Below are 17,461 nucleotides of genomic sequence, written 5' to 3'. Positions count from 1 at the left end.
GAGATGAGTGTCAGCAAAGCTTTTTATTCACAAAAAAGCTGGCATAATTCGGGAATGGAAGGATACAACTGCCGTATGGCAAAAGTGACTGTCCAGGTGGCCGGAATGCAGAGTGTCTGCACAGAAGCTTGGGGTCACAGTAGGGAACCACAGCACCATGTGGAAAGACCCTGAGAGACCGCGAATGCCCCTGAACTAGAGCAGCACAGAGACACAGCGCCAAACCCTGTTAAGTCCTTATTTGCTCCCTTAAGCACCAGTCCAGGTGACTCTGCCACATAGAGAGATATCACCACGACCAGAGACATGCAAGTCAGGAATCTCATCTCCTGAAGGTTGGGTTTGATGTGCCATCGCTCCCCACCAACTGCCCAGGGAAGCGAGGAAACTCTTCTCCCAGCTTAGTACTTCACCTAGGTGTTCCCCAAAGCCTACCAGGAGTGCTTGGAGATCCCAGATATTGCAGAGCTGTGATGTGCAGAGCCAGCCCGAATACACAGCTTGGATATCAATACAGGTCCCCCACAGTTCAGTGGAGAAGAGCTTGTGTCTGCAGGTTCAAAGCACCTGCTGCCTTTAGGCATTTTAGTTCCACCACAAGCAATCAGCTGGTCAAGCGCCTTCTGAAGTGACAGTCTTCCCAGCCTCGATTTTCCCCCAGGACTGTCCAGCTCAGCCAACACAAAATAGAGTCCTTGTGGAAGAAGGCCTCGCTGGGACTCCCTCCAGGACATACAACCACCTCCCTGGCTTCAAAGCGTTGTTTAATCCCCACTTTGACCAAGTATTCACTTTTAAAAGAAATAAAAGGCTTTCTTGCCACATTCATCCAAAGTGGAAAACATCAACCCACAGAGCTGGAGTTCCCCCAAGCTGCTAATGTCCATGAGGTCTTGTCACGACTGCAGTGTTGAAGCTCTGCTGCTTCTCCACACCAATACATGTGCCCCTCCTGCTCAGGAATGCTCTCCTATGGACCAGGAACCCCCAGCCTCTGTTTCAGCATCAAATACTGCAAGAGAAAGAAAACCAAGCATTAATGATTAAATCCCAAAGACCTACAAGCAGGAAGGCACCCACCCTTGCAGATTAGCCAGCAAAACTGCTGCACTTGGCCAGAAGATGCACAAATCTCACCTTTCGCGCAACACCTGTAGCAGCTCACCAAGCTGGCAAGTGCCTAGGTATGTACCGCTGCATTATACAGGCAGTTACCAAAGAAGCAACATCCCTGTAGCAAGCCAAGAACAAAGCTTGGAACCAGATCTAACCAGCTCCCATTTTCCTCCAGCATTCTTTCCCGCCCCCCCCTCCAGAAAAGGGAAAAAAAAAAAGGGCCTGCCAGCATCCAGTCCGATCGCTGGGTAAATGAGCCATCGCCATTGCAGATGGCACCACTCCAGCTGCAGACAGGCACTCCTCTGACCCCCTGTTTGGGAAGAGGAAGGGTCAGGTCCTTACATTTTTACGGCTGACAATAGCTTGTTGCAGCCAGAGCAACTCCATGATCAAGTGATTTCTGTAGGACTGGAGACCAGACCGAGTTCGAGGAAGCTCCTTTATGTCCTCAAGCGGAATTTCTGCGAAGAAATGGGAGAATAACCTATTAGAACAAAGATTCATGTTGCACCTACTGTCTCCTGCACCGAGTTGGTTCTGATTTTTCCAAGATATTCTCAAGGTTTCGGTTCTCCAAGGACCTACTGCGCTACCCATGCACAGCACCAGGTCCCTCAGACCACACAGGAGAGCACAGGCTGTGCACCGGCGCCTATCTCTTACCCAGGCAGCCTTCAAGGGACTCTGCCCCCAGGACAGCATCGTCCCACACAGAGGATATGTCACTGCCGTTCTGCCAGTCCTCGTTCTCTGCAGGGGGGATGCACACCTTTTCAGTGCATTTAGTGGCATCAGCCCCAAAATCGGGGGGGCTCACTCCATCACCCTCGCCCATGGAGCTCAGTTCTTTCTTGCTTTGCAGCTGGGCTGTAGGATTCACACTGCTGCAGCCCCAGTCGCGTTCTGGTTCAGAGGCATCCAGCTCCTGTGCTTTTTCCGTGCCAGCCTCATCGCTTGGTACAGCCTCCTGTGGAGCTGCATGCTTCCCTTGTGTTGGTATCTAAAGGGGGAATATGTGAGAGATTGAAATATAAGGAAAAGAAAATATAAAGATCTGAAAGGTGGCTCTGCTGTGGGCCAGAGGCTCTGCCCCAGCCAGAGACGTGCCATCAGCAGCACTCCTGCTACCACAGTGATGTGCTCCGGCTTGAACAGCGAAAACTTTTTCGAGGGCATTTCTTGCAGAAGCGGTAAAATGATGAGAGCGGCACTCAGCCACTGCAGGAGCCACCTGTCAGGCTCCAGGAGTGACCTGTGCAGGGCGGGTGTTTGACCTGAGGCTGAGCTTCCCCTGGGGGAAGAAATCCTCAGTTGGCGACACAGGGTCATGACTCAGGGAGAGTCTTCCAGGCCAGGGCTATGCAATCATTGCTGATTCATTTGGTAGAATTACAGGTTGCTGGGACTATCCCGTACAAGTATCATCTGCCTGGACCACCAAGCCATGCCGCCCGCCGTGTCCCTGTCTCAAACGGGGCCGCAGAAGCCCCCCGCCCTGACGCACGGACCTCAGGGACAAACAGAGGCCGCGGCAGGAGCCGTCCCCTCCACCGCAGCTGGCTCAGGTCTCCTTCGATCTCCCGCACCACCTCCTCGTACTCCGCTCGCAGGTTCCTAAAGCGCTTCCGCAGCAGGTAACCCCTGACACAGGCCTGTGGGCACAGGGCAGGGGCACTGCTGGAGCCAGGGAGAGGGCCCCTCCCCCCCGCCCCCTGCCCTAGCACCCCACAGGACACGGCCCGGCGCACAAGGAGCAAACGCAGCCATGTCTGGAACCAAGGCGGGCTTTAATGAGCCTTTAATGAGGCTTTAATTAGCCGGTACCGCCGGCTGGAGCAGGGCTCCCCACCGCCGACCCCTCTGTCCCCCCAGGTGACCCCACGGGCATCCCCCTCCCTTCTCCGTGATGTCCCTTCCCACCTGTGGCCCCCCACGGGCCCCCCCAGGCGTGTCCCCCCAAGCATGCCTCCCCACGGGGGGACCCCCTACCCGTGTCCCCCCACGGGGCCCCCCTAGGCGCGTCCCTGCATGGGCTCCCACACCCGCGTCCCCCCACGCCCCCCCCCCCGGCCCCCCAGAGGCGTGTCCCCCCACAGAGCCCCCCTCACCCGCGATCCCCCCAGGGGGCCCCCCCCGCCATGTTCCCCCACGGATGCTCCCCCACCGCGTCCCCCCACGGGCCCCCAGCCACCCAGGTGTGTCCCCCTTCCCCTCAAGACCCCCCTCGAGGGCAGGCCCCCACCTGCAGGCGGGTCACGGCGCGGAGCAGCCGCCGCCACCCCTCGGCCTCGGCCTGCGGCCCCAGCACCGCCGCCATGGCCGCCCCAGCAACCCGGCGGCTGGTGATGACGTCAGCCGGGCGCGACGGCAGGCGAAGCCCCGCCCCCTCGCCGCCGTTTCCCCGCCCGTGGGGCCCGCCAAGATGGCAGCGGGGGGCGCTGGCAGGGCCTGGGGCGCTGCGCTCCCCCCGTTTGACCGGCGGGGGCCCCGGCGGCCCTTCCGCGGGGTCGGCCCCGCTGTGGGGTCCCTTGGGCGCCGCGGCTCGCGGCCGCCCCACAGCCGGGCCGGGCGCGGGGTCAGGCGGCCGCGTCCTCGGCGTCCGAGCTCTCGGCCAGGTGCAGCTTCTGGCTGGCACGGGTCAAGGGCGAGCGCCGTGGGGTCATGCCGTGCCACCGCCACTGCCGCCCCTACCGCCACTGCCACCGCCACCGCTGCCACCCCTGCCACTGCTACCACTGCCGCCGCCACCGCTGCCACGGCCGTCACCAGTGGCACCACTGCCACCCCCATTGCCACTGCCACTGTTGCCACCCCTGCCATCACTGCCACCACCACTACTGCCACCCCTGCCACCACCACTGCCACTGCACCACTGCCACCACCACCACCGCCACTGCCACCACTGCCATCACTGCCACCCCTGCTGTTGCCACTGTCATGGCCACCATCACCACCACCATCACTGCCACCAATGCCATCACAGCCACCACCTCCATTGCTGCTGCCATTGCTGTCACTGCCACCATCGCCACTATGACCACGGCCCCCACCCTGTGCGAGGCTCAGGATACATGGAGCTGCTGAGCTCCTCCAGCTGCAGGAGGCAAAGGCAGAGACTGAGGTGCCGGCAGCGGGGCCAGGGCCAGTGGGGTGCCCAGCCATGGCAGCGGGGCCAGGCAGGGGCAAGGGGGGTGACACTCACATGTGCCAACAGCTGGTCCAGGTTCCTGTCGGCCGCCACCTTCTTCTGCTCCTCAGGGAGCTCCTCCACGCAGACGTCAAGGCCAAAGTGGAGCCGCGCCAGCTTCTCCTGCATCTCCCGCACGTGCTCCAGCTGCTCGAAGGAGCACTCCTTCCCTGTGCCCGCAGGTGGGAGGCGTCACGGCCACCAGTCCTGGCCCCCCCAACCCCCCTGGCCCCCCAGCCCCTCACCGAAGGCCTGCAGCTTTCCCGAGTGGAAGTCACTGAGGAGGCTGAGCAGCCCTCCTTCCATCTCGCAGACATCGGAGACGTCGGTGAGGAAGCTGTGCTGCAGCGGGGCCCCCCGTGACACCCCTGTGCCTGCCCGAGCTCGCTCCTTGCTTGTCCTGCACGGGGAACAGAGAGGCTGGCATCGCCCAGACCCGCCCTGGCCCCGTGCCAGAGGGGCTGTGGGGGGCTGGTGGCCACCTCTGGGCCCGCACTGACCGCCTGAGCCGGGTGCGCTGCCTGGGTGAGGGCAGGGTGGGCAGCGGCAGCGCGAAGGACGTGCTCTTGCTGTGGGGCAGCGGCCGTGGGGCCCCAGCGGGCAGCGGCGGGGCCAGGCAAGCCTTGGGGCTCCGCTTCTTCCTCCGGTCCTCCATGCTGAGGGGTGCTGGGGCACCGGGGCGGCGGGACAGGGACCCTGGCGGGATGGACGAGGCTCTTGGTGGCTCCTTCCCCGTGCTGAGCCTCTCGTACCCGGGGGGGACACGCGTGCCCCAAGCTGGCGGGGACCGGGGTCCCCCGGGGGAGCAGCGCCCAGAGCGGTGCTGTCCCTGCGGCCTCAGCCCACAGCGCAGCAGGGAGGCCCCGGGACCCGCCCCGGGACCCTCGGCACGGTGACGTGCCGGCCACGGATGAGGCGAGCGGGGTGCACGGGCTGCACCGCGGTGGTGGCAGGAGGGCCGAAGCCGGGCCTGGGCCCCCTCCCTAGCGCCATGCTCGGGCTGCACGACCCCGGCGGCTGCGCTGGAGCATCGCGGAGCGGAGCAAAGCCCAGGGCTTGGCCTCGGCCTTCAGCGTCCCCCCAGCGCTGCGGGGAGGCGGATTTGGGCCACGCCAGCCAGGCCGTGACCCCCCGCTGCCCTCGGCCAGAGCGGGGCAGAGGCCACCGCCGCGCACCCGTCACCCCGCGGCACTGGCCGAGCACCCCCGCGCCTCAGGGCCCCCCGCAGCGGCAGGACGGGGCCGGCGGGGGCTGTGGGACCCCCGCTTTGTCCGCAGCCTCCGGCCGCCTTCCCAGAGCGCCGTGGCCGCGCAGCCACTGACCTGCGCCAGGCCTTGGTCCGGCCTGTGGTGCCGACCCAGCTGCGGCCCCGAGCCCGCCGGCCACCCCGAGCCCACCGGTGCCTGTCCCTGAGCCCGCCGGCCACCCCGAGCCCCCCCCCCCCCCCCTCCCCCCCCCCCGCCCCGGACACTCGTCCCCGCAGCCCCAGGGCTGAGATTTGCATTTAAAGGGAAAGGGAACTTCCTCCGGCGTGTCCCCAGGGCGGTGGCATCGCGGACACCAGCACGGCGTGCAGGATGGCCGCGCCGGGTGTCACAGCTGCGTGCGGGAGTAGGGGAGAGGGCAGGATCGGGCCCACGGCCCCGCGCAGCCGGAGCGGGCACGGCCGCCGCGCTGGCACAGCCGGGATCTGCTGGCGGTGCCGGGGTCTGCTCCCACGTGCCTTCCCCCGGAGCACCCCGGCAGCCCTGGGGTCGCCACCTGCCACCCCCTCCTTCTGCCACCCCGAGTCCCCCTGGTGTCACCGGTGCGATCGCGGGATCCGCTTCTGCGGGAGGGAGCCCCCAGCCTCGCGCCGCGGCAGGATTGCACGAGTCGCGTCCCCCAGCGCGCGCAGAACGGAGCGCAGCTGCTCGCTGCAGTTATTGCAGGACTTCAAGCCAATTTTGGGACATTTTGGAGCAGATGCAGATGCCGGAGGCTGGCCAGCCGGGGGGTTTGATACCACCGGAGCCAGAAGGCCCAGGGCAAGGGGGGCTGATGCACCTGCCCCCCCCTCAGAGCCACACACCAAACCCCCCATGCTGGGGGTCCTGGGGATGGACCCACCCAACCTTCCCCGCCTCAGCAGGTCCCAGCCTCCCCCACCTCGCTCTGCTGGGCACCAGTGGTGGAGCCACTGGGAGACAGGGAAGCCGCGCTCAGCCCCCTCCCCACCACCCGCTGCCCCCCATCTTCTCTCCCAAACGTGGGATAATGAACGAGAAACGAGGCGGCAGCGGCAGCAGCAAGGCTGGGTGTTTCTATTGGATACAAAGATACATACAATAGCCCCCGCGGAGGTTATCTGTACCGTAACAGGGAAAAGAAAATAAAATAAAGGGGGTGAGGGGGGACTGGTGACTTTCTAAGAAGTTTTTCTTTTCCTAAAGGAACAGGAAGAGAAGCCCAGAGCCCGGCTGCAGCCCTCACTCAACCCAGCTGCCGGGAACAGGGTGGTCCTGCCAGGCCAGAGCTACATGCGCTCATTTAGGGGCTCCTGCCAGCTCCTTCCATAGGGAAACGCGTCCCCGCACTGGAGGAAGCAACGCTGCCAGCAAAGGGCTGGGAGACAAAGCCCCGCTCGGCTCCAGGGAACGCATCCCAGTGCATCTGCGGGACTGCTGAGACTCGTCAGTCCCCGTCTCTGCTGCAGGTGGCTGCCTTGGTGAGACCTGAACTCGCTGGAGTCCCACGGAGGAAAAGGGGATGTGGAAGCAGCTCCCATGGGCTGCTCCACTGGCAGCGAGGCAGGTCCTTCGCGAGGGCACTGTACAGTGGCGGAGAGGAGATGCAAGAGCAGTTGCATTGCTGAAGAGAAACCAAAGGTGTTCCCTGAACCCATCCGCTGCAAGGAATGGCCCTGGCCAGCTGGCTTCAGCTTCAAGCAAAAGGCAGGCAACACTGAAAATCAAATCTGTCACAAAGAGAAGCTGCAGCAAGGTTTCCAAGCAAGAAGAGGTCTCCCAAAAAAACAGTGAAAAGAGAAAATCTCGAGAAACTAAGGAAAGATCCACCAAGCCCCGTGCCAGCAGGCCCCACAGCTGTCCATAAACACCCTCCCAGCACAACAGGGTCCTTCAGGCAAGTGCTTCAGACACAGCAGCGCTTGGGAGACACTCTTCTGCGAAAGCGGCGAGGGAAAGAGGAAGGGGGGGATGTGCCAGCACCGGCACGGCCGGACCGGAGGGCCCGCAGGAGTGTGACACTGCAGAAGGGACCAGCCCGCAGGACGGTCCTGGTGCTGGTCCCAGCAATGCAGCTTAAGCAGCAGGTCGTGGAGCAGACTGAGGTTTTATCCTCCTGGAGCCCCAGCTCTGAGGACACCTCAGATCCCGCCTGCTTGGCGCCGAGGGACGGGCCCAGCAAGTCCCAACGCAGGGGCAGAGGAGCTCAGGTGGAATCTCCCCATCCCCTTGCACAACTGATCACACACGCTTGTGCAAAACACTTGGGAATTAGACCTTTGGATTAACTGTTTAATACACTTGTGCACATGTGCGTATAGCAAAGAGGCAACTGTGAATCGTAAGGCTACTGAGACATCGGCAGGTTCTGGGGAGAGCAAAGGCCCTGCGGGAGGCCTGGCTGAACCGGCCCCCCCAGTTTCTCCACTGCTTTTTGTCCCCATTCAATACACAAAACCCACAGAGGGGAGGGAAACGGCCTCTTTCGCCCCCATTTGCTCAGCTCACGCCCAGGAGAGCTGCCAGCCAGGCCACAAGAAAACACGAGCAAGTCCGGGAGCTCCCTCCTGCCTATCCCAGAGGAAGGAGCGAGAATCCAGCGCTGGGGAACGCTTCAGTTCTTCCCTGCTCAGCTCGTTTGCTTTCACTCGATGCCCGCGTGTCGCTGTGAAGGTGGAAGCTGCGACGCATCCAGCTGTCCCAGCGCCGCGTGCCGGGGCAGATCCACGCACCTGCTTTCCTGAGCTGCGCTAGATTTTAGGGAAGTCGCAGCCTGCCAATGACAAGGTCTTTTAGTGAAAGGGACGATCAGTTGAGTCTCCATATATTAGTTATCCACACACACACAGGGAGGTGGGTCATTCTCGTTTTCATGTACATCCATATATAAAGTGTACGTTGCCCTGCAGAGATTTTATATATCATATATATATATATATATAAAATTTTAAAAACCCTCCAAAAACCTAAGCTAGGAAATCTCAAATGCCCAGGACGGCCATCCTCTCACGCCTGTCCAAGGACCAGGAGAGGGGCATCAGATCAAGTCTTATGGAAACATTCACGTTACCCTCCCTCGCCCTACCTCTGCCTACCGCACGACGGGCTCAGTCAGCGCCCTGAGTGCCTTCGTCAGTCCCACTCTGCCCCAAGGCTCCCACGCTCAGTTCTCCCAGGTTCTCCGCCGGATCCGCGCTGTGCGTCAGCCTCCCCGAGTGAAGGCAATCTTCAGCCAGGCGCTGCTCTGCTGCGGCGCTTCCCACCGCTGCCTCACCGTTGTCCCGGGATGGGTCCTTCAAAGGCTCCAACAGGTCCGTGTCTGCCCGGGGTGCGTGGGCACACAGGTCCTGCACCTTCTTGTTGAGGTCATTGCGCTCCGTTTGCAGGGCTCGGCACAGTTTCTCCAAGCGCTGGATTTTCACCTGAAGCCCCTCTAATTCTTTGTCCCGAAGGGTTTTCTGCAAATAGAGAGGCAGTTCAGATCCCTCCACCTTGCGGGCGGCGAGGCAGAAAGGGGGAGAGCCAAGGGTTCCCTAGAAATCTGTTAATCATTTTTGTGAAGCTGGGATATAAAAACCCAGCTGGGATATAAAAACCCAGGGAAGCTCAAGGGGAAAACACCCCAGACCAAGCAAACATTTGGTGTTTGCAGAACCTGGTGCTATTGTCACCGCTTCCTTCTTCCTTTGCCCTCCCCCGAGGTCAAGAGACTGCCTGGCTTCTTCCACCCACCTCTGCACTAATTAACCATCGCTCCCACCGTGTGACAGAGGGCTCCCACCACCGCGTCCAGGGAAGAAAATCAAGCTGAAAGGAAACCCACACCACCCGCCCCAGCCTGCCTGTCCTGCTACCCCTCGGCTCCAGCCCGACACCACAGACCACACCGCCGCGCTGCTCTGCCTGCCTCAGCCCCAGCCCCCTCACCTCCTCAGCCATTTCCAAGAGCGCTTTGTTGCTGCTCTCCCAGCGAGAGCGGTACATAGTGGTCTCTTTCTCCAGCTTCTTGATTTTCTTAGTCATCTACAGGGTGAGGGTGACAAAAAGGGAACAAATTAAGTCACAGGCAGAGCGCTGCAGTTACATCTCACGTGTCCTCAAACAGGCACCCACTATCCCAGCGCAGAGTGAGGTTCTGCTCTTCTGGGTCTCCTTGCAGTCGGCTTCACTGGGGGGAAACAGTGACCAGGCAACAACAAACCAGGGGACGGGGGGAGTGTTGCTTGTTCTGATGCAGCTGGGGCACAGCAAGGGTGGCATCAACCTTCTACGAGCAGCCAGCTCGGGGCTGATTTTAATACCAACAAAACTAAATATATTTTTTTTAGCTGTGGCTCTTCCAGCTCACAGAAGCACCGAGGAGACAGACAGGCAGCGCCTCCAGCCCACGCAAGCTCTGCCAGGCGGCAAAAGTGTTACCCACCTTCTCCATCTCCTGTTTAAATGTTGTGAACACTTCACTGCTTTTGGAAAGGGTGTTCTGGAATTCTTCAAACTTCTCTGTGTAAAGAGCCAGCTGTGGGGGGAAACAGGGTTACAGCTCCTCACTGCTCACCGCGGCACCTCCTGACAACCTCCCCCAGCACAGGGGAGATGTCAGCCAAGAACGAACGGAGCGAGTCACCTCGTGACTGGACAAACTGGCAGCACGGAGCTGCTCTGCCAGCACTGGGTACTGGGGAATGTGGAAAAATTCCTTCCTGAGGAAACATCCTCAGAGGCTGATGTGTTCTACAAACATCTCCTGGCCTTGGCAGGAGACACTTGCTGGGTCTGATTCAGCAAGGTCTGATCACACGACTGCTCCCAGCACTGGCAAATGTGCTGGTAAAAACCAAAGCTCCTTTTTTCCCAGAAGGCAGAATTGCCGGAGGGAGTCTCAGCTCACACGGTGTGGACACAGGCTCACCAATGCCAAACCCAGGAGCAATCCTGCCCCTGTGTTTTCCAGATTAAAGGAACTTCAGGTTGTTCTCCACTTAGGGAGGAAGAAAAATTCAACAGACGGAGTGCGCAGACCTGGTAACTCACCTGCTGCTTGAGATGGGTCTCCTGCTGCTTCATCAGCTCACACATCCTCTGGGACTCCACAGCTTCCTTCAGCAGCTAGGGAAGAGCAAAAGCAGTTACCTGGTGGCTACCAGGGAAGGCTCTCAACACGCCCCCGCACAGCCAGCGCTTGGCCTGCAGAAACCCAAAGAGCAGAGCAGGGCTCCGGCCTTGCTCCCGAAGCCGCTGGGCACGCAGGAGGCCCAGGGTGGCCCGATCCGGGCTCTGCACTCAGCAATCCAACAGTAACAAGCCTCCACAGAGGGACAAGGCAAAAAGCAAAGCGCTCGCAACCGTTCAAGAGCTGCTGCAAGACTTACAAAGTCCTTCTCCCGCTGGTGTCTCTCCTCTGCCTCCTTCAGCATCTCCTGCGCCTGCTGGAGCTTGGCATCTACCAGCTGCTGCTGCAGGTCCTTGTGTTTGAACACCTTATCGATGTGCTGCCAAGGGAACACCACCCGTCACTGACATGCCCAGCGCAGTCCTTGCTGCCCGGGCAGCTCCCAAGGGAAGACCCCAGAGGCCCCTTCTCCCCTCCAACAGCAGAAACACGCCTCACCGGGCAGAACGGGCGCACCAGAGCACCCTACAGCCGGTCCCCTGCCCTGACCCACCTCTTCCCGCAGCTCGTACTGCTCAATGAGCTTCTTGAGCCGCTCCGCCAGCTCCATGTTCTCCTGGCGCAGCTTGGAGTTCCTCTCGTTGTGCTGCTCCATCTGGAGCTGAATGTCATTCAGCGTCACCTGGAAGTGGGATGTCACCTCCTTCCGCTTCTCCTCTTCCTCCCGCGCACGCTGGACACCCTCCTCCTGTGTGAGGAGGGCAGAGACAGCAGAGACACGTCAGCCTCTGTGCTGGGCAGGCAGGTGAGCAAACTACCCAAACTGTGATGCTCTGAACCCTCCCAGCCCCCCACTATTGCTTGTATCAATCAGGAAGGGACCTGGGGCCTTTCCCCTCCTTTTCTCCAGCGAATATATCCTGAGGTAACGCTCAGGCGCTGTGGAGAATGATGGCTTAACAGCAAAATTAAAGCACTGCCCTGGGTGGCAGGCTGTGGACAACCATTGGTAAAGGTGAGCTTGCCAAAACTGCTCATGGCAAGCGATCCAAGCGCTTGGGATGAAGCGGCTCTTGGAGTAGAGCCCAGGAGGCACTTGCCTTGAGGGTGCGGTTGTGCCTCTGGAGCTCGCGGCACAGGCTCTCCAGTTTGCTGCGGGCCAGGATGGCCTTGCTGTGCTCGCTCTGCAGGTGGTCCTTCTCCTGCACCAGCTGCGTCTGCTTCTTCTGCAAGATCTTCATCTGTTTCTGGGAATTACGGTGCTCTTCCAGCTGGGTTAGGGGAGCAAAGGGCACAGATGCAGCAAGACAGACAGGGCAATATGCTGTGCCCCGATGAGGGGATGTGCTCTCCGTGCTCTGAGAGGAGTACAAGAGCTTTGTAACACAAAAGATGCCACTTTTGAGCAGAGCGGGACTGACGCAGAGCTCAAAGTCCCCTGGGCACGGCCTTTCTCCTTCCCGAATTTGTGTCCCGCTGGAATCTGAAAGACTTGCACATTCAGCCAGCACCCCCACAGACACGCTGCTCAAATGGAGCAGAGCTCTGAGCACAGGAAAAACCTGCACACATCCACTGTGGCCACGCACAGAGCGCCCCACACCTCTCCTCTGCTCCAGATCCATGCACAGAACTAGATCTGCACCTAGAACTAGCTCTGGTTAAACGCGGCATCAGACCGCGCATCATATGGCTGAGTGCACACACGTAGCAGCATGGTGACTTTGCCAAACACACATTTCTTGCTAGGAAATTATCAACAGAAATGCAGTGACCGAGTGGCAGAGACAGCAGACGTATCTGTGCGGTCTCCTGTTGCGGCTGGGCCTGTCAACTCACAGCTCAGCCCTGCCTGCAGAGATCGGGACATGCAGGCTCAGCGGAACAGGCCACAGTACGCTCCTGGCACAGGATGGGCAAGAGATGCAGCTTCCACGTTAGAGGAGCAGAGAGAAAACAGTTCTGAAGTACTCTTACACGCAGATTTGCCAAAAATACCCTTGGACATGCTTATGCTTCTGCAAACATCCAACACCTGGCTGGACCAAGCAACGTCTGTCCTCTAAAATTTGGGTATCCCGCACTGCAGAGATCTCAGAACACACATTGCAAAGGTCCATGTGTGTTCCTGGCCTGTCCCTCTCAACATCAAGAGGAAAAAAAATAAACGTACAGCCCTACTCTGCCTCCTCAAGCAGCTCCTGCGCTCACTGCTGCAGTGTCCTCCAGCCCCAGAGCCTGGAACGAAGAAATAAGCACTCACCAGCTCAGCATATTTCTTGCACAGTGCTGCTAGTTTCTCCTCTGGCGTGCTCAGGGTGTTCAGCGTCTGCATCAGCAAAGTGATTTCTTTGCCTGGAATGAGACACAGAATTCTGAATAAATAAAAAATAAAATCACTTACACAGAGTTCTGGCTTATAAGGACAAAGACAGGAGAGACAAACCAGGTCTCACAGCCGTGCCTGCCCTGGGCCAGAGCTACCATCTCCAGCGCCTTCTCAAGACTCTGCCCCAAAAATTTCACCACATGCAGGGGGTGAACAACTGAAGCAGCTGGGGAGAGACCTGGTTTTCAGAGCAGGAAACCACCACTGGGCTGGCTAGAGAGGGTCGCATCCAGCAGAAGAGAAATCCACAGAATCCGGAGGCTGCAGCAGCACGCAGGAGCTGTCAGTGCCTTCACAGCGCTCCGCGTGTTCCCTCCCGTACCACAAAACGGGACGCCGTATTGTTCCCAAACGCTGCTGCACACTGCACCCGAGGCACTTCTTTCACTGACAGTAATTAGCGCGGCATAAAAACCAACGTCTGCCCCGAAGTTCTCAGGCTGGCAGCACAACCAGAGCAGGGAACCTCTTACCTAGGCCCTTGGCTTTCTTCTTTTCCTGAGCCTTCTTCTGATCCCGCTCCCCACACTCCTCACCGGGTCGAAACTCTTCGGTCCCCTTCGTGTTTTCCTTCTCCCCGTTCATCTCGGGGCTGCCCGTCTCCTGGTCACCGTTCCTTGGGGACTCGCTACGACACTTCTCAGCTTCTTCTGGTTCCACAGGCTCGCTCTGCCCGCCGTCCTCGCCCGGACCCTCCTGGCTGGCATCCACACAGTACGTGTTCAAGATGTCCTCAAGCTGCCTGCTTAGCTCTTCCGAGACGTCCCGCACGGCGGGCCGGGAGGACTTGGTGTCCTCCTGTGCAAGAGGAGCTGTGGGAGAGGGGAACAGGAAAGCGTGAGACTTCCCCTGAACCCTCTGATCTCTGGGCTCTAGAAGCACACGGCAAAGGGAAGGTTTCCCGAGCACCCCACCGCACCGAGGCTGCCTAAACTTCCAGCAACATAAGCTGCTTTGTTCTGGCTGCGTCTCCAGCCAGCTGCCCTGACAATGGAGGTGCATTCCTAACAGCCTCTCTTTTGATCACGAGAGCATGACCAAGCCCCTGACATCTGTCAAGAGCAAAAATTCCCCTCCCTCCCCACCGTCGTTTAACGAAAGCAGGTTGTGCGTGAGCTTTCCCTCATAGGAACTGCTGGCTAATATCCCCAGAGCCAGGCTTTTTTACATTACAATAGATTTTTAAACCTGTGTTAGCCTCTCTCCTCGCATATAAGAGCAGCTGCACGTCTCAGATCACACATATCTCGTCCCCAACAGCAGACACCCAGGGAAAGAGCAGGCAGCACATCCTTGGCTCCCAAACTTCCTCCAAATGAGAGACTTAGAGCACTTGGTTATTAAAATAACTTTACTCGCTGCGTGTTTCCTCCATCCCACATATACTAGGCATCAGAATACAAGGCAGGGTTAATTTTACCCCAGCACCTACTCGATTAGACCTGGTTTTTGTCTTCCAGAGAATAATTTTTACGAAGTGCCAGTAGCAGGGATGGTCACTCAATGTAATGCTTCCCCAAGGAAAGAGTTGTCTGACATTTTTTAACAGAATCCTTAAGCAAGGATAAATAATCCATCATTTTCAGGTGAGAATCAACCCCGTGCTTCCGTCAGGAAGCAGGTAACTACTTCAGAACTGTACACACACAGAAATAGCAAGAAATCAGGATTTTCTGCCCCAGGAATCACAGCTGCTCTTACACAAGTGAAAGAGCTGGATACAACAGCCCACCCTCATATGGAGAAAGCAACACCGCACCTTCCAGGGGTGCCGCGGCCTCCGGCGCGTCGCCCTCCTCCAGCCCCAGCCCGCTGGTTGTTTTGGCGGAGCCGGCAGGTTGCGGGGCTGCTTTGGTCTCCCCACCTTGGTTCTTCATCCTGACCCTCCTCAGTCTCGACAAACCCTAGAGAAAGGGAAACAGAAACTACTTCACTGTCAGAAGTAACACTTTGGAGGATCTCGGGAACCATCAACCCAGACACCGGGAAGGAACTTGCTCTGGGCAGAGGCTGCCACCCGCAGCTCCGTGCTGAGGAAAGCAGCGCTGGGTTTTCAGTTTACACCTCACCCCAAAGCTCCGCGTGGCGGGGGGACTCCTCTTCCAGCCGAGGAGAGCTGGCAGCAGCCCTTCCCCGAGCCCGGCAGCACCTCCCGCCTCACACAGCACACCGTTCCCCCGACGTGCTGGGCACCACCTCCCGGGCCCCGGCTGTCCTTCCCTCTTGCCCCCACTGCGGTTTATTCCTGAATTTACAAATTCTGGGTGGTCTGTGTGGGCTGGCAGAGGAACCCTGTCCCCGCAGCGGGGGATCCGCAGGGCAGAGCCCCAACAGCAGGGAGGTCAACACCTCCTAAAGCCGCACAGCTGGCTGAGGAAAGCCGGCTGGTGCTCAGCACTGGCAACATCAACCAGCATCACCATGAGCTGGTGCTGACAGGCCGAGCTGCGATCCTGGCTCCTCTCTCCTCATCCTCTCTCCCTCCGCAGGGCTGTGGTGTGCTCTCCCCTTCCCACCCGCACTCCCTGCTCTAGGTACGATGCTAATGAGGAGCAGGGGTGCTAGCGATGGGGCAGGGGCACTAACAGCGGGGCAGGGGCACTAGTGATGGCACAGGGGCACTAACAGCGGGGCAGGGGTGCTAGTGATGGGGCAGGGGTGCTAGTGATGGGGCAGGGGCACTAACGGCGGGGCAGGGGTGCTAGTGATGGGGCAGGGGCACTAACAGCGGGGCAGGGGTGCTAGTGATGGGGCAGGGGCACTAACGGCGGGGCAGGGGCACTAACGGCGGGGCAGGGGCACTAACGGCGGGGCAGGGGCACTAACGGCAGGGCAGGGGCAGCCGAAGCTGCTCCCCCGGAGGCGCGGGGCTGCTCGCAGCAGCACAGAACGCTGCCGACACCTCCCGGTGCCATTTTGCGGCAGTTCCGCAGTGCCCTCGCCCCCCCCCCCCCGGGGAGCAGCCCGGGCAGGGCTGGGGGAGGCCCAGCACAACGGCACACGGCGGTGGCTGCGGCCAAGCACGTGTGTCACCCACCCACGTGCAGGCGGCGGCCCTGCCCCCCCCCCTCCCCGGGGCTGCCAGCCCGCACACCGGGCGCTCTTTCTCCCTCCCCGGGCTCCGACGGCCGCCCCCGCAGCCCCCCGGGGTTGTACCAGCCGCCCCCCGCTCCGCCTCGGCCCTCGCCGCCGGCCCGGCCGCCCCCGCCCCTCACCGTGGTCCCCCCCCCATTAATATTTCACCCCATCTCTAATTAACGCACGCCTGTGCCCCCCCCCCCCCCCAGCCCCGTTAACGCCTCCGCCGGCGCCCCTGGGTGAGCCACCGTGCCGGTAACGGCACACGCGCCCCCCCCGGTGACGTCATGCACGCACCCCGTGGCGTCAGCGGCAGCGGTCTGACGCAGGGCTCCCCGCTCTCCTCAGCCAATCAGCGCGCCGGAGCCGGCGGCCCCGCGGTACATGGGAGGGAGGGGGGAGCGGCGCAGCCCCGCCGGTGCCGGTGCCGGTGCCCGCGCCCGCGGCCCCCCCGGCTCCGCCGCCTCCCGCCGGCCCCGCGCTGAGGGAAGCGGCTCCGGCCCGGGCCTCCCAGCGGCCGCGCACTGCGCATGCGCCAGCCCGCGCCGCCGCCCAATCAGCGCCGGGGCGCCGCAGGGGCTGCCGGGAAACACCGGGGAGACGCGGCCACCGCGGCGGGCGGCCCTGCGGACTGCAGCTCCCGGCGTGCCCCGCGCGGCGCAGCCCTGGGGACTACAGCTCCCAGCGTGCCCCGCGCAGGGAAGCCCCGCCCCCCCGCCCAGCGCAGCCGAGCCCGAGGCCGCAGAGACCCCCAGCGACCCCCGGCCCGGCCCCACAGAGGCCCCCAGAGACCCCCGACCCAGCCCCACAAACCCCCGCCAGCCCGGACCCCTTCTCCCCGGAGATCCCTGCCAGCCTGGCCCCGTCCATGCTGGCAACCCCTGGCCCAGCCCCGCAGACCCCCAGCCCCGCCCCACAGCTCCCTGCCGCCCCAGGCCTACGAAGACCCCCAGCCCTGCCCCACAGCTCCCCTCCGGCCCATCCCTGTCACCCCCGCGTGACACTCAACCCGAGTCCAGAGATCCCTGCGAGCCTGTCCCAGTTCCCCTTGGAGCCCCCCGGCCCAGCCTCGGCCTACAGAGACCCCCAGCCCTGCCCCAGAGACCCCCCCAGTCCAGCCCATGAGCCCCCCGCCGTAGACAGCCCTCGGTTTACTGCACAGATGGAGTTTATTCATTTCACAATAAGGACTCCCCAAACACGAGCTGCGGCCCCTCGCATTGCCCCCACGGGCACGGCCTTGCCCCCTGCCATGGCCGGCTCGCCCCCACACCCCACAAGTGTTTTTGCTCTGCCCAGCCTGGTGTGTCAGCCTTTGCGCCATGAAGTCTCAGCTAAGTGACTCCAGCCTG

The 17,461-nt window shown here is 61.0% G+C and overlaps 2 protein-coding genes across 10 annotated transcripts; both read right to left on the bottom strand.

Annotated features, from left to right (window-relative positions):
- Positions 1-4: 4 nt before the first annotated feature.
- On the bottom strand, positions 5-6,210 carry LOC101924899 (coiled-coil domain-containing protein 28B). 5 transcript variants are annotated; one of them, XM_055798160.1, is made up of 10 exons: positions 6,112-6,210; positions 4,807-5,002; positions 4,552-4,706; positions 4,322-4,476; positions 4,191-4,213; positions 3,362-3,743; positions 2,628-2,771; positions 1,783-2,119; positions 1,462-1,580; positions 5-1,012 (listed from the first exon to the last, which is right to left on the bottom strand). In XM_055798160.1, exons 2-10 carry the CDS (start codon positions 4,959-4,961, stop codon positions 971-973), a joined length of 1,512 nt encoding a protein of 503 aa, XP_055654135.1. In that variant the 5' UTR covers positions 4,962-5,002; positions 6,112-6,210; the 3' UTR covers positions 5-970. The 5 variants fall into 5 exon arrangements, with proteins under 5 accessions (XP_055654135.1, XP_055654137.1, XP_055654136.1 ...); XM_055798162.1 differs by lacking the exon at positions 6,112-6,210 and adding an exon at positions 5,629-5,761; XM_055798161.1 differs by lacking the exons at positions 2,628-2,771; positions 6,112-6,210 and adding an exon at positions 5,629-5,740.
- A 1,593-nt stretch (positions 6,211-7,803) lies between these two features.
- TXLNA (taxilin alpha) lies at positions 7,804-16,642 on the bottom strand. 5 transcript variants are annotated; one of them, XM_055798156.1, is made up of 12 exons: positions 16,407-16,642; positions 14,791-14,935; positions 13,505-13,843; positions 12,906-12,997; positions 11,743-11,913; positions 11,196-11,390; positions 10,902-11,021; positions 10,564-10,638; positions 9,956-10,048; positions 9,460-9,555; positions 8,618-8,990; positions 7,804-8,435 (listed from the first exon to the last, which is right to left on the bottom strand). In XM_055798156.1, the coding sequence occupies exons 2-11, from the start codon at positions 14,906-14,908 to the stop codon at positions 8,640-8,642; spliced, it is 1,650 nt and encodes a 549-aa protein (XP_055654131.1). In that variant the 5' UTR covers positions 14,909-14,935; positions 16,407-16,642; the 3' UTR covers positions 7,804-8,435; positions 8,618-8,639. The 5 variants fall into 5 exon arrangements, with proteins under 5 accessions (XP_055654131.1, XP_055654133.1, XP_055654132.1 ...); XM_055798158.1 differs by having other exon boundaries at positions 8,628-8,990; XM_055798157.1 differs by having other exon boundaries at positions 7,804-8,305; positions 8,628-8,990.
- Between the last annotated feature and the right edge of the window lie 819 nt (positions 16,643-17,461).

Source organism: Falco peregrinus, chromosome 3, assembly GCF_023634155.1.
Source record: "Falco peregrinus isolate bFalPer1 chromosome 3, bFalPer1.pri, whole genome shotgun sequence".
Classification (NCBI taxonomy): Eukaryota; Metazoa; Chordata; class Aves; order Falconiformes; family Falconidae; genus Falco; species Falco peregrinus.
The sequence above is the reverse complement of the archived record's forward strand: the minus strand, read 5'-3'. Positions and strand labels throughout refer to the sequence as shown.